The 15,407-nt window shown below is 37.9% G+C and overlaps 1 protein-coding gene across 1 annotated transcript in view; it reads right to left on the bottom strand.

Moving 5' to 3' along the window:
* The window catches only part of LOC124362128 (stimulator of interferon genes protein-like), a 55,827-nt gene extending 52,012 nt beyond the window's left edge, over window positions 1-3,815 (bottom strand). Inside the window, exon 1 of the mRNA XM_046816346.1 lies at window positions 3,767-3,815. Coding sequence (XP_046672302.1) covers window positions 3,767-3,815 — 49 coding nt within the window. The remainder of the gene's footprint in view (window positions 1-3,766) is intronic.
* Window positions 3,816-15,407: the final 11,592 nt, after the last annotated feature.

The following is a 15,407-nucleotide window of genomic DNA, read 5'->3' as shown; positions in this document are numbered from 1 at the left end:
AATTTTGTTGAAATACGTTATATATTTTTCTTTTAAAGGTATAATATCTTATACATACGAGGATGGTCAGAAAAGTTTCTGACCTAACAAAGGTACAAGACATTATTCAGAAATTTTTTAAAATTTTTCAAGATAGTCTCCTCGTAACTCTAAACACTTCTCCCAGTGATGCTTCCATCTCTGTAACCTATCCAAATAGTATTCAGCATTTCTTTTTGCAAAATAATTGCTCATGAAGGTGATTGTCTCTTCATTTGACAAAAAATCTTTTTATACCTCTGAGCGCAATTTTTAAACGAGAGAACAAAAAGAAGTCGCTTGGGGCTAGATCTGGTGAGTAATGCAAATGGTCAAGCAGAACAAAACTGTAATTCATGGATTTTTACCATGGCAACCGCTGAGGTGTGAGACGGTGTTGCTGTCTGTGATACAGAATTTTCTTCTTTTTTTTTAATGTGGCCGTTTTCCTGCTAGTTCTTTCTTCAACTTGACAAGTAATGATGCATGAGTAATGCTCCTGTAATGGCTTTTCCTTTTGAAAGATAATATTTAACATTTACTTAGAATGAAATTATGTGAAAAAATTAAAAATAATACATGAATGTCTAACTTAATACAAATATTAGCTTGTCTAAATACGAACATATTTCTTTTAATCCACGGATTCTTTTAATTCGGATTTACACAGTCCATTAAGAAGTACGATATCTGACTGGCTGTCGTTTTGCAGGGAAGTGTGTTTTGATGATCAGTTTAATAGGGAAGAAAAGCTTGGAGGTCCTGGAGTGGTGGTGGAAATTGATGAGTGCAAAATTGGAAAACGTAAAAATAACAAAGGGAGGTTAGTAGAAGGAACCTGGATTCTAGGTTTAATAGAAACTATACCGGAAGGACAAAAATGTGGGGGTAGGTATAGAATAGAGATTTGTCCTGAAAACAAACGAGATGCTAAAACTCTCATTCCTCTCGTACTAAAACACGTACAGCCTGGAACAACCATAGTCACAGATATGTAGAAAGCTTATTTTGGATTAAGTGATTGTGGTTTTGTCCATTTTACTGTCCACAATAGAGAAAATTTTTTAAACCCAGCAACTGGTGCCAACACTCAGACAGTTGAAAGTTCGTGGAGAGCCGTAAAACGCAGTCTAAGAAGTGGTATCCCGGCCGACCTTCTCGCAGATCACCTCTGTGAATATTTATATAGAAGAGAGGTACGATTTTCTGAAGAGGACACGTTCAACTATTTCTTAAAAGCAGTAATAAATTTGTTACCCAGGCGAAAACATGTAGATAGTTCGACAAGTTTCCATTTTCTATTCTAATTATTGTTACGTTCTAATTTATTTTTCTATTCTCAATGTTTGTTATCATTCCTTAATTATTTATGAATGTTGCTGTTGTTTCTTCTCATTCTGATTCATTTAGTTTAAGTTAAGAGTTTCCCTAATTTTGGTTATGTTCATTTATTATTTGTGACATCATTAAATTCGAATATTTTATTTTAAAACGGTCTTTTGGGATTATACCGACCACACCCAGATATGAATTGTTATTTTACATTTTGCTTCTACTGATTACTAGATTAGCGTAGAACAATATTTCGTCAATATAAAACAGGAATTGTCTTATCGCAAACCCCTCCCTATCCTCAGACAGAGGTCAAAGTCGAGCGGTCTAGTACATAACGTGATTGCAGAGTCTCGCCGCCCGTTCAGCTGGTGCGTCGCTTTGTTGTACTTCCGTGTTTTACCCCTATATTTCTCCAAACAAAAAATTCAACAAAAACAAACATTACTAAACAAAAACTAAACTCTTTATTGAAAAAAAACACACAAAACTTGTTTTTATTCTTGATCACACTCCGCCACCCAAAATGCGAGTGCCTCCGGCCATCAGCGCGGGCTACAGCAGCACCTTTGGTGCTGCTCCGCGCTGATGTCAAGGAAAGAAAAACATTCCTTGAGATAGTACCTATCAGTAAAATCTAGAGGGGCTGATCAGAAATATAAATTGAATTGTAATGGAAAGGCAATTATGTACCGTGCAAAAAACTTATATAATCATGTGATGGCCTGCCATAATCAGGATTCTCGAGAAAGATAAGATAACAGTAACAACAATACCGATCACAATACCTGGAAATGCTTGTTGATTGATGGAATGTTAGTTCTGTTACTCAACTAACTTACATTGTTTTATAACGTTCTAAGTTTATTGAAAAAAGTGCGTTGACGGGGGGCGTATAAAGGAATCTGACCCCATTAACAATTGGTAATCGTTGTAAGTTTGTAATTTTGTAATTAAAGAGTTGTTTTTTCGTTCTATCATGTTTGTTTCTATAAATTAATATTTTTGTGTTCTTCATACCGGTGTGGTCAGTATAATCCCAAAGTACCTTTAAAACTTATGACTTTTATTGGGGACTATAGATACTTTTATATCGATTGATAGTCTATGATTTGAGATGTGAATATTAGGTATGGATGATTGTATTCTTCGATATAAAAAACCGGGTCCGCTTATCGTACCCTACCCCAAGTGGTTAGTTTACCGATTTCCGTGCAACTTTATTTAACAAGTATCAGCCCCCTAAATTTTTAACATAGGCCCTAATAAAAATATTACATTAAAAAATATTAAATACATTTGTATGACCTGTTTTAATATACTAATTATTCCGTATTTTATCGAGTATATATATAAAATATATGGTATCAATTTACAAAATCGTGACCATGGAAAGGTATGTTAATTTTTTTTTCCTGAAAACTACAATTTTTCCTGAAAACAATAGTGAAGAAAAAATTCGTCGGCAACGAAAATCAAAGGAGTTACAATTTTTTTGAAATCCTCTGAAAACTCTGTTTTTGACAGTACCTCTGGCAATTTTACTGAAATGATGACGTTAATCCTGTCAACGATGCCTGCCCGCTGCGCAGTGCTTCGCACTGCTTGCTCTTTTAGAAAAAAAATTAACTCGAGCTTGCAAAAGTCGAATCCCAGATCACGTGATGCCCCTGATCCTTAACCCTCCAAGTGTTGTTCGACAAAATTTTGTCGGTTATTTACCATCCTTAATGCAATAATGGCCGAAAGGCATCAATATAATACAATGATATACTTTCCCCCCAGTTTATATGCACCTGTGATAATAATACTTGGCTATAAATGCCCAACCCATGAAAAAAAGTCCATTTTTCATGGTCACGGTATTGTAAATAAATACCAAATATATATATTTTTTTTAAACCAACATCCCTGTTTATTTGTATTTTTTATGAAATTGTAAAATATGTCTTTGTTCTAGCTCTGAAACAGCCTGACACTACAAGATAAAATTACTGCCACAAACTATTAGGGTTAATTAATATAGTTTGTTCTTATTATTGACATATATCAATCATAATATTAAATAAACTTACAAATGAAAACTATAAGAAAGAACAGAATGTCAAATTTCAAATTGTTTCTTCTCAAAGGCTTCTTGGGATACCTAGAGTTCACCTTCATTGTTATTTAACAATTAAATAAAATTTTAAAACTGTGTGAAATTATTAGGGGAAAACAAAAGCCTACATTTGGAGTAGGTTAAGTAAATAGTAGAATACACTATATTAAAATTTATAATCTGCTCCTGTAGAACCAACATTTTATCCGTGGCAGAGAAACCAGCAACCTGACATATTAGATATTGTTTTGTTTAATAATTTCAATGAACCGATAGTACAGCAAACCTTATGCGAGTTAACGTCTGACCACTTACCAGTAATTGTAACTTTTTCAATTAAACCCGATTTTACCAATCCTCCCATTGAAACTAATAAATGGTAAAGTTGACTGGGCTGTATTTCATAACGAATTAGAAACTAATATTATCTTGCCGAATTGTTTACAGTCTTTCGAAGATATTGACAACTGTGTACTACAATTCACTGAGCTGATTAAAAATTCGGTTAAAAAAGCAGTCGCAAAACAATCACAAACCATTTTTTTGTCCTAATCGCCCTCCGCAAAGATTCTTAATTTAATTAAAGAAAAACATGTTTTTAGGAGACGGTGGCAGAGACACAGGCATCCAGAAGATCGCATGCAGCTTAACAGGCTCATCAGGAAAATAAAATCAGAATTAGATATTTTCAAAATTAATGACTATCAGAAATATTTGAGTGAAATAAACCCAGGCGATAGTTCAATGTGGCTGGCAACCAAAAGAATTCTCAGAACGCCTTCTAACGATCCCTCCCCTTCAACAAGGCCAGGAGACGTACCAGAGTGACTCTGAAAAATGTGTGAGGTTTTTGCGAATTATTTTGAAAATGCTTTTTCCCCTAACCCTACTGTTAATTTGCAAACTGAAGATGAAAGTCAACAGGTTTTTAAATAGCACAATCTTATCTGCTGAGCTTCCCACTCAGTATATCTCAACATCTGAAATTAGAAATGTTATCCAATACCTACCGTTGAGGAAAGCTCCTGGGTATGACTTGATAACAAACTTAATATTAAAGGAACTCCCGCCAACAGCCCATCAGCTAATTAAAAACTTTATTTAATGCATGCCTACACGTTGGTTACTTTCCTAAATCCTGGAAACATGCTGAAGTTATTGTTATCCACAAGCCCGGTAAGCCTGTTAGAAATCCCTCTAGTTACAGACCCATCAGCCTACTACCCACTCTGGCAAAAGTATTTGAAAAGCTAATACAGAAGAGACTATGCAGATTCATTTGAAGATGCTCAATGTATTCCTCCCCACCAATTCGGTTTTAAGGGCAAAACATTCTACTACGCAGCAACTTGCGAGGTTAACACAAACAATAGTGCAAGGGTTTGAAAATAAAAGACACTCTGCTGCTTTGTTTCTGGATGTTGCTCAGGCCTTTGACAAAGTATGGCACAAAGGCCTTCTGTATAAGCTATTTCAAACTGGACTTCCAAATTACTTGCAAAACATCATCGAATCATTTTTAGAAAACCGGGACTTTTTCAGTAAAAAATAAATTCTACTCATTCCACTGTTTCGACAGATCCGGGCTGGTGTGCCACAAGGCTCAATTTTAGGACCTATCCTGTTTAATATGTTCATGCATGACCTACCCATTCCAGCTCATTCTACGCTTGCTCTTTTTCGCTGATGACACTGCCTTGATTTCCCAACATCAAGACATTGACACAGCAGTTGACATGCTTCAGACTGATACAGACCTACTGTTGGATTGGTTCGTTAATTGGAAAATCGCACTTAACCCCTCTAAAATGTGAAGCGAAAATATTTTCGCTAAGAAAATTCAATCCCTTAAGGAATATAGAAATTCAAGATAACATCATACCATGGAATGAAAATGACAGAACTGTTAAATATTTGGGTGTCTTATTAGACTCTAAACTTACTTATAAACAGCACATAAATTCAAAATTAAATCAAGCAAACACAAGATTGGCACAAATGTACCCAATTATCAATAGAAGATCATCTCTTAAACTTAAATGCGCTCTTTTAATCTACCAAGGAATATTCAGACCCCTCTTAACTTATGCTTGTCCAGTTTGGGGTCCTTGCCTCCATAAATCAAAAATGAACAAACTTCAAGTATTCCAAAACAAGTTTTTGAGAATAGCAACAAATTCTCCATGGTTTGTTAGAAACCGACAGATTCATAATGAATTAGAAATTCCGACCATCTGTGACTACATCCGAAAAACTAAGTGCTACATTTCTAGAAACTCTGGACCAATCAACAGGTGCTGTCCATTTTAACATTGGCCAAAGAACTGTCAACAGAAGACTGAAAGCACGTCTTGTTCAAGACATTTTATTATAATTTGAAACTTACATTGTTTGTCAAGTACTAATTTTATTGTTTATTTTCTGTTAACTGTATTATGTTATAGGGTGTCTCCATTGGAGCAAACCCACTAATGTTAATATTTCTATGTCTTCTGTTCTCTATGATTCAAACTTCTGTGTATAATTATTTACTTGTAGTAATTGACCAGAAATAAAGCTTTTGAAAAAAAAAAAAAAAAAAAAAAAAAAAAAATTAATAAACAAACTGTAAATGTCTTCACATAACCTCTAAAAAGTTAACTGCTTTTTTCCTGACTGTACTCTACACTCTATGGACTATGGAGTATGGAGCATTGTAGCCAACATAACCTTTTTTCTCTCTTTTAAGCTTCATGTTTAAGCTATATTGGCTTTGATGAACACTGGTATTTCATTTCGCAAAGCACACCATTTATTGTGTATATGCTTATTCGCATCGTACGCTATTAATCGTGTATCGAGAACGCAGTCTAACGTGCATTTACTTTAAACAATACATCCTCTACGGTCGAATTCTTATATTTGATTAAAAGGACACATTTGTGCAAATTTTCAATACAAAAAACTGTGTTGATTTAGAGAACGATCTCTTTTTAATTATTAGTTTTATACATTTTATCCTAGTTTTGGAATTATTGGAAGCGCCTTCAAATTGAAAACTGCAACATTTATGGACGGATGCAAAACAACAATGCAGTTTCACTGTCTGGACGACAAATTGGCGCTAACTTCACAGTGGTTCTATTAGTCTACGGAGAAGAACCCAACGTAACCTAAACAATACTCACTAGATGGGCAAATACGTTATCCCTTGATTTTCCAATAATTCTCTAAGGTAATGGTACATCGTTCAACAATGTCACACGCATATTTCATATTAAATTAATTGCATACAGTATATAAAATTATTGGACTGACGGCATGTGACCAACGGTATGTTTCTATCTTACTATCAATCAGTCCATAGGAGCGAGAATTGTGCAGAACATAATCAATGCAACTCGCGACGATTGGTCCTGGTGTTACCAAGACGGCGTTACAAAGACAAACTCCACTCAAGGGTCAACGAAATGGGTTACATCATTCATAGCGAAGCGAACGATACGCAAAGACGGACGACAGAAACCTAAATTATCAAACGTAACGTTCAACAAGAGAAAAGTGAGCTTAGGGTAAGGTTCCAAACCCCAGTTTACACCGTGAGGCGTATTTCCAGACGGGAAACGTATGGTGGACTCAGCCGAAGGTGTCACCTGAGTCCCAACCGAAGAAATTAAAAACGATCCCAGAAGACTGGCAGAGTTGGCTTCGCAAAATAACGAATTTGTTTGGATCAGTGCAGAGTAGCACAAAGATAGACAGCAGGCAACACCTCGAAAGAGACATCAATGGTAGCACCTTTTCTGCTCTAGTAGGTCTAGATACTGGGGCAACGGTGTCGATGATGTGAACGAGACTTGCTGAGCATTTGAGAAGAAAAGGAAATGTACCATTTAACACCAGATAAAAATACGGATGGCTGATGACTCACAGGCATTGTTGGAAGAATATTATACGTTTCAAGTCTTAATTTGATATAGAGATACAATGCATACGTTCGAGGTATTTCATTTCGAGATATCATGCCGTCACTTACTTCGGACCTGATAGTTTGTGTCGATTCAACTGAATAGTTGGGGTTGCTGTCATATGATTTCCCTTCCCAGACGCAACCAGAGGGTAATATCTTCTTAAAGAAGAGTGGAGTAGGGGATTTTGGCGGATTGAATCAGCTATCAGAAGATGAACAAGAGGTCTTATAAATATTTCTAAGAGAGGAGTTGCCTAAATTCGATGATGTTAGGTGTAAAACAACAGTAGTCGAACACAAGATTCGCCTGATCTATAATACACCTATTAAACAAAGATACTATACGAGAAACCCGGCAATGCAGGCTGTACTAGAAAGAGTTAGAGCGTACGATCGAAGCTGAAGTGGTCGAACCGTCTTCGATTCCGTGGAGCTCACCGATCGTACTTCTCAAAAAAACCATCTGGTGCATACAGAGTTTGTATAGATTTTCGGCGCCTAAATGCAGTTACGGTGAAGGATTATTACCCCTTGCCACAAATCAACCCCATTCTAGAAAAACTCGAGGAAGCCCGCGACATCTAGACCATAGACCTCAAAGGTAGATATTGGCTGGTCCCTTTGTCGGAAGAAAGTCGGCAGCTGACAGCACTCACCGTACCTGGAAAAGGATTGTTCCAATTTCGCGTCATGCAGTTTGGTCTGCATTCGGCTGGGGCTATCTTCCAGCGCCTCTTGGTTAGACCAGAATTGGAACCTAAATTGTTTGCCTATCTGGATGACCTGGTTACAGTGAGCCCTAATTTTGAGGCTCATTTGGACCTTCTTCAAGAGGTTTTTCAACGGCCAAGAAGGGCAGGTCTGAAACTTAACCCCGCCAAATGTCACTTCTGCAAAACCGAACTGAAGTATTCGAGTCAAGTTGTGAACGACAGGGGCATTAAGACGTACCCCGAGAAAGTTCGAGCCATTGTGGAATTTCCCAGGTCATCGAATTTGAAAACTCTAAGAGGCTTCCTCTGTATGACCTCTTGGTATCGGAAGTTCGTCCCTAACTTCGCATCTCTAACCACTCCACTCACAAGGCTCTTGAAGAAATTTACTAAATGACAATGGGTGTATGAACAGGATAGTTCATTCAAGACTCTTAAGGAAAAATTAACGACTACGCCTATCCTGATTTTGGACAAACATTTGTTTTAAGAGTGGACGCCTCGATCGATGGCCTAGGAGCATCGTTAACACAAACACAAAACGGAAAAGAAGTTATGATTGCGTACGGTAGCAGATTGTTGACGGGCAATGAACGCAAATGTTCAGTCACAGAAAAGGAAAGTTTAGCGTTGGTCTTGGCCGCATAAATGTTGCCCATACCTAGAGGGATATAACTTTATCGCAGAATCGGCCATCAGGTTTTGAGATAGTTACCAAAATTAGAGACCCCTTCTGGCCGGCATGTCCACTGGGTGTTGGAACTTCAGCAACATGATATGGAGATACGATACCGAAAAGGAGCCTAAAACAAAGTAGCCGACGCACTGTCTCGGAGCCCGGTCTATGAGCAACAGATTAAATATGTAGGATCGTTTACAGCTGAAAATTGTTCAGCTCACAAAAAAGACGGATAAACAGAATACCAAGTCAGGAACAAATTACGGATAGATCCAATGATGTAGGAATGGTTGATAGGAACCATTGGTGTAAAAGGCTATACGAGATGGCCGCAAAGGTTGACTCTAATCTAGTTATAAAAGATGGGAACCTCTATCGTCGAGTGGTGGTAAAAGGAAATAACGGATGCAGGCAAGCCCACTAGAAAATGTGAAGACCGCCTGAAAGTACTGAAAGAAATTCACGATATAGAAACCGCAGGTCATCTAGGTATTAGAAACCCCGCCTTAAAGCTCTCCCAAAGTTACAACTGGCCAGGTTGGTTTCGTAATGTACAGGTGTGAGACAATGTCTAACATGTCAACGATATAAAGTATAACAAAACCAAGCCCACCGGAAAGATGTATTTTCGTAAGCCACAAGGTCCGTGGTACACGGTTACCGCAGATATAGTGGGCCCCTTGCCACAATCGAAGAGTGGAAATCGCTTTATATTAGTATGTGAGGATTACTACAGCAAGTGGTAGAACTTAGTCCACTTAGATCGGCTACGTCAGTTAATGTGGTAAAGAACTTCAAAGAAATGATTTTGTTGCGATACAGTGCACCCAGCGTTTTAATAACCAATAATGGATCTCAATTTCTTTCAAACATTTTTCGGGATCTTCGTAGGGACTGGAACGTCGGCTGTCAACTTACAGTCCCTTATAATCCTCAGAGCAATCCAGTAGAACGCTGTAACCGCGTCATCAAAACCTTAATATCACAATTCATTTGTGACGACCACCGATCGTGGGATGCTACATTAAGTAAGTTTAGATACGTATTAAACACAGAGAACCACGAATCAACAAACTTCACTCCAGCCATGCTTAAATTTGTAGGCGAGCTCAGACTGCCTAAGGCAATATGTGGACCTGCATTTGAGTGCTCCGGCGACCAGGAGAGAACGGCACGAACAACGAATGGAAGAATTTAAAAAGATTGATCAAAGCTATCACCACAACTTAGCTCGTGCTTTTCCAGAGGCAGTTTCGATATTAAGACCTCAAACGACGAGATCACAACCTCCACGTTGGACAGCTGATATGAAAAGACAGCATACCCTATCTTCTGCTCCTGACGCGTATGCATGCGAAGCTGGCGCCTCGTTTTGTAGGCCCTTTTGAATTAATTAGGTTTAAAGGCCCGAATATATCGAGTTGAAAGACCGTTCGACGAACAAGACTCAAATGGCCTACGTATAGACGTGCACAATTATACGGGGTCTAACTGAAGGGAGAAGATTAATAAACAATACCTATCGTTAGTGGCTCAGTAAAGTTGAAGTTTAGCTGAAGTTAGTTTTTGGATGCATGAATGTAAGCTTGTCAAGATGCTTTATTTGCAGGCTATATTGGAAATTCTGCACGAGAATTAAGAACGCTTCCAGGCTTGTGAACACCTTTACCACGTTTCTGTAGCAACTTAGATTAACTCAGTGCACGCTAGCATGGAGTATCTCCGGCCAAAACTACAGCCGAGTTCTGAAGAGTTGGAGTGCTTATTCCCTGGTCAACGAATTAACTGAGACGTGATTAACGCGTATATGCGGGTGTTGGAGAGGAGGAGTATTTTCTACGCCACTGTTCCTGTGACCTATTCCGTAGATACATTTTTTGAGACCTGGCGAAGAGAGGGATACGATTGAGCGAAGGGCGCGTTTAAAGGGATCAACCTCTTCTTTTCTAGAGACCTGATTCTGTTCCCTTTACACCTAAGGGACTACGAGGGAGGTCACTGGGCGCTTGTCGCCGTAAAACCGAAACTCCACCTAGTCAGAGCACTCGACTCGTTGGGACATCTCTGGACTAAAAAGATGCGAGTGACCCTCGAGTTTCTGGAAAGGAACGCAACTAAAAGGAAAACACTATTTGATAGGGACGCCTAGATAATATGTAACACCTCAGACGAGTTCCCAAAACAACGGAACGCAACGCACCGTAGAGCGTTCGTTTACACTTACGCTGAAATGATGTCAGCGGGGGACACATCGTCAGGAAAAACAATCAACCCCCAGAAAATACGAAAAGACCTAGCTCGGGCGCTTAGGAGAGGGAAAATATCACAGGCGGATTCCCGTGCTTACGGTGTGGCAGGAGACAGGATGTCAACCGAGAGGGTCGTTGCGGTAGCCGAGAAAGACGTCATTTTAATTAGAGAGCTGAGCGAGAGCGATTAGAGATTTGGTTCCTGCGTCCTCGAAACACCCGCTAAGCAGAAGAGAGGTGGATGACGCTGGGAGTGGCATAGTTCTACCCGATATGACGTTGGAGGAGGCTGTGGAAAAACGCCGTGAGTCAATACTCCTATTGACAAGCAGACGTCCTCGTGGATGTCTATAACAGCGAGTGAGACATGGGATATAATGGAAGACGAGAATTGCAGCACGCCAGACATCGAATGTCAGCGCCTGCCACTAGGCCCAGGCCGCCAACAAGCCTCGCGGTAGCGGCGACGACTTGTGAGGATGCCCGACTTAGGCTTTCCCGTACAAATGATGACTATTCATCGGCTCTACGGACCGACCTTGTGAGTACCCCCTGTGTATGGAAAACAAAAACGCCCAAGACACCCACTAAGGGTAAGACTCCAGGACCCTGCCTGAACATGGTACCGAACAAACGCCAAAAAGTTTCAAACAAACCAAAATAAAGGACAATAGCCTCCGTAAGAAGTGGTTTGACTACCAAACAAAACGTCCTCGATAGGGGAAGCAATCTGTAGTTTAAGTTGAAGTTTTCGGAAGAGTCCTTTAGTTTAACCTTTTTCTCATTTTGTTTCCCCAAAGTGGGTAGAGGATGTAACAAGGATGAGTTTCTTTTAATTATGAAAAGAAAATATCTTTAGTTTAATGACGTATTACGATCTCTTTATTTCTGTCACCTACAATACACAACCTCAACTCAGAAGACGTCAGCTGGCGGGGTCCGACTCGACCAGGTAACAAACAAGGCAGAGTTTCAGAATAGGTCCGCTGGAGATCGTTTCAAAGGCTGTAGCTCCTTCAAGCGGATGGCTCAGTTACTACAGTATATAATATGTAAGTACACTGTGCCTGGCAGACTTGGGCAGTCGCAGTCACCGCCCCACGATATGACGGGATAAGGTGCAAGTAAGTTCTAGCCGTAGTAGGTACTTATTTTGCCTGTTAAAAAACGCTTTTGCCTGCACTTGCCTAGTCACTAACGATACATAGTTTTTAAACTACTGAACTACGAGACACAGGACGGTAGTTCATGAACGTTTGCCCTCACATGCAGGGGTTCATCTCATTAGCAACTTGCCAAATTAAATTTAAAATTCGACTACGCTTAAAGCATTTAAAACTCGTTTGAAACACTATCACTGTCGAACGCATTTTATAGCATGAACGAGTTTATGGCGACCGCATAACTGGGAGACCGCACAATCAGAAAACTTACTCTCGAATTGAGGTGGGAAAAATGAAAATGATGAATGAAGCAGGGTGAGTGTCAAAATGTATGTTAAAACCAAGCTGAGTTAAAACACGAGAACCGGCAACGCCATAAGTGCCGAGTGCTGGGCCACTAAACATGCGTGTGGCGCTTTTTGGCCCTAAACACTGAAATTGGTCACTCCGATGCTCACACATTGTTTCCAATTTCATAAGTCCAACAGGCGAGCAGCCGGCGACAGAGAGCGATAGGCTGAGTTCAGCGTTTTGTGGCACGTGTGAATCTATATAAGTACCGTAGTGTATCTATATAATTACAATATGGAGCGGCTCTCACGATCTGGTCGATCGCAACGCGCAGGTACGACAATCGCAAACAACCGCTCATCACTACAGAATCAAGGCCGACAGCGGCGACGTAGTAAATATGTAGATAACCGCTTATCAGTAGTGTAGCGGGTGGTAGTGAGATGGGGATAGGAGAGAGAGGGGGAACAATAGGCTATGTGTTTATTTACCCTGCCGTGGTTTAGACCATGGGTGCACTCTTCCACCACGACAGGCCTCAAACTTTCACAAATACAGGTTTAGCTGTAGTACAGCTTAATGTTGAATTGTCTTCTTGCCTTTAAGTACACTTACACTCACATTTATTAACTTTTCTACTATATGTCTCATAATACTCTACACTACACACAAATATCAACACTTATACACAAATTATTACTCTATTTCTAATATTCCTATAAGAAAATTGTATCATAACTCTATAATATATAAAATTATTAATTTTTCGAAACTGTATTTTACTTTTAATTACAAATTAGTGCTCATCTAAAATAAAAATATTTAATAATTCTATTGTTATAAAATTTTACAATAGCTATATCCTATTGTTCGATTTCATTACTCATATCTCTATAACAGTTATCTTTTCAGTTTTTTTACAGAACACACTATAGCTGACGCTATTACCAATATGTAACAAGTTAATTAGCTTAATTGATAATACATGAAATTATTTGCTATAAATCTTATCTATAAATAAGAAGTTGAAGCATGGTATTACCAAGATTGGTTATAAATTTATATCAGCTATTCTTGTGTTTTTCAAACAGATTTTCTGATTTTTTAGTATCTAGAATTTTATAAATCATACACAAAATATTATATTCTCGTCTCTCATTTATCTTCAGCTAACCTAGCATTGAGTAATATTCAGTCACATGATCATCCAACCTTAAGAAATAAACCTAACACAAGCATTTAGCGCTTTTTGTTATTTATTATTAAGTGTGCCGTTTACATCACAATATGCTAGGTTTGCATAGTCGAAATATGGTAAAACTAAAGCTGGAACTAACAGTTTTCTAATAGATACTGAAGGATTAAAGCACATTCTTTTAAACTAATAAGTTCACTGAAACACTTTTTAGAAATATAATCTACTTGTTCTACTCATGACAAAGTATAATTCATCCTTAATCCTAAACTTACAATAGACTGTTCGTATTTTACAACTTCATTATTTATTAGCCTACTACTGCTTTAATATCATCGACATTTATATTTGTCATTAATCTTACATTGCCTATAATCATTGGTTTACATTTTGAAACATGAGATTTAAACCATGATCAGTATGATCACAGCACCACTTGTAAAGCGTAGTTAAATCAGCATTCAAATTTTCAATAGCATTATTTATGTAATTAAAGTTAAAATGTATGTACAGTTGCATACTATCTGCATATAACATTACTCTACTAAATGTAATAGGTTCATTAATTCTGTTTACATACAATGAAAACAGTAAAGCAATACACAACCTCACCTGTAACGCACTTCTTTCTAAATTTGGAATGTCATATTTAGGTAGGGATTTAGAGATGTTTGCCTATCATAGCGTTTATCCTATCTGCTCCAAATCCAATTAAAAGATTTTTAGGTTAAAAATAATCCACTATGTGTTTATGTTATACATTCGATGTTGTGCCTTCAACAGGAATAGGAACTCATCTGACACTGCAACAATATGTCTTCCAGCTCGTGCCACTAAACGAAGACGTTTTGTACATCCTGCACCTTTACTTTCATCAGCCACATGATAGATTACTTCTTAATTTTTTACATATAATTGAAGACATCCTTTTTTATTTTACTCTATCATAATTGTTACAATTGGGCTCCCTTTAGTTCTTAAGCAGTTAAACCCCTTAGTAATTTCTGAATCTGGACAAACAATTGCCACATTTTAGGTAAATGATTCAATACTGTGATTGGTACATTGTGTTTAACCAAAAACAAGCTCATCTTTTACTCCCCACCATTGATTTTTTAACGTTATTCAAATAGACAATATCTTCCAACTTCGCTGGTTAGCTGTGCATTTCATGTACCTACTGCAAGTTTAGATTGTTTGGATGTTCCTGCTGCACCGTGAACATTACAGTTTTTACAAAAACAAAAAAAGCAACACCCCTGCTACTTTTGGTGAACCAATCTTTGAATTTAACAGGTTGACTGCCAGTCCCTTTTTGGATGTCTTTGCCCTGAGGCCACAATTTTGGTACTAATGTAATTTGTATAAACTGGTTTTTTCATACATTATTAGCTGCAATAAAATAAATTTACTGACAATTTTAAAAAATAACAATTTTTTAAGTGAGTACCATATTTGGTACTCGTAGCCTGTGGCTGAACACGAGTACCAGAAATGGTATTCATGGCCTGCGGGTGAAGAAAATATTTTGTATCTACTATGTTGTATTAGAAGCAAAAATAACGAAAAAATGAGAATATCCAATAATTATTTACAATAAAAGTGTTGGGCTAAATAAATACACACTCAAAATATTCATTTACGGAAATCTAATATCAACAATTATTATAAAACGTTGAACCATACAGCAATATAGGTGTAGATAAGTATAAAAACT

This window comes from Homalodisca vitripennis, chromosome 5 (genome assembly GCF_021130785.1).
Source record: "Homalodisca vitripennis isolate AUS2020 chromosome 5, UT_GWSS_2.1, whole genome shotgun sequence".
Taxonomy (NCBI): domain Eukaryota; kingdom Metazoa; phylum Arthropoda; class Insecta; order Hemiptera; family Cicadellidae; genus Homalodisca; species Homalodisca vitripennis.
Note: the sequence above shows the minus strand (reverse complement) of the source record. Positions and strands in the feature narration are given on the sequence as shown.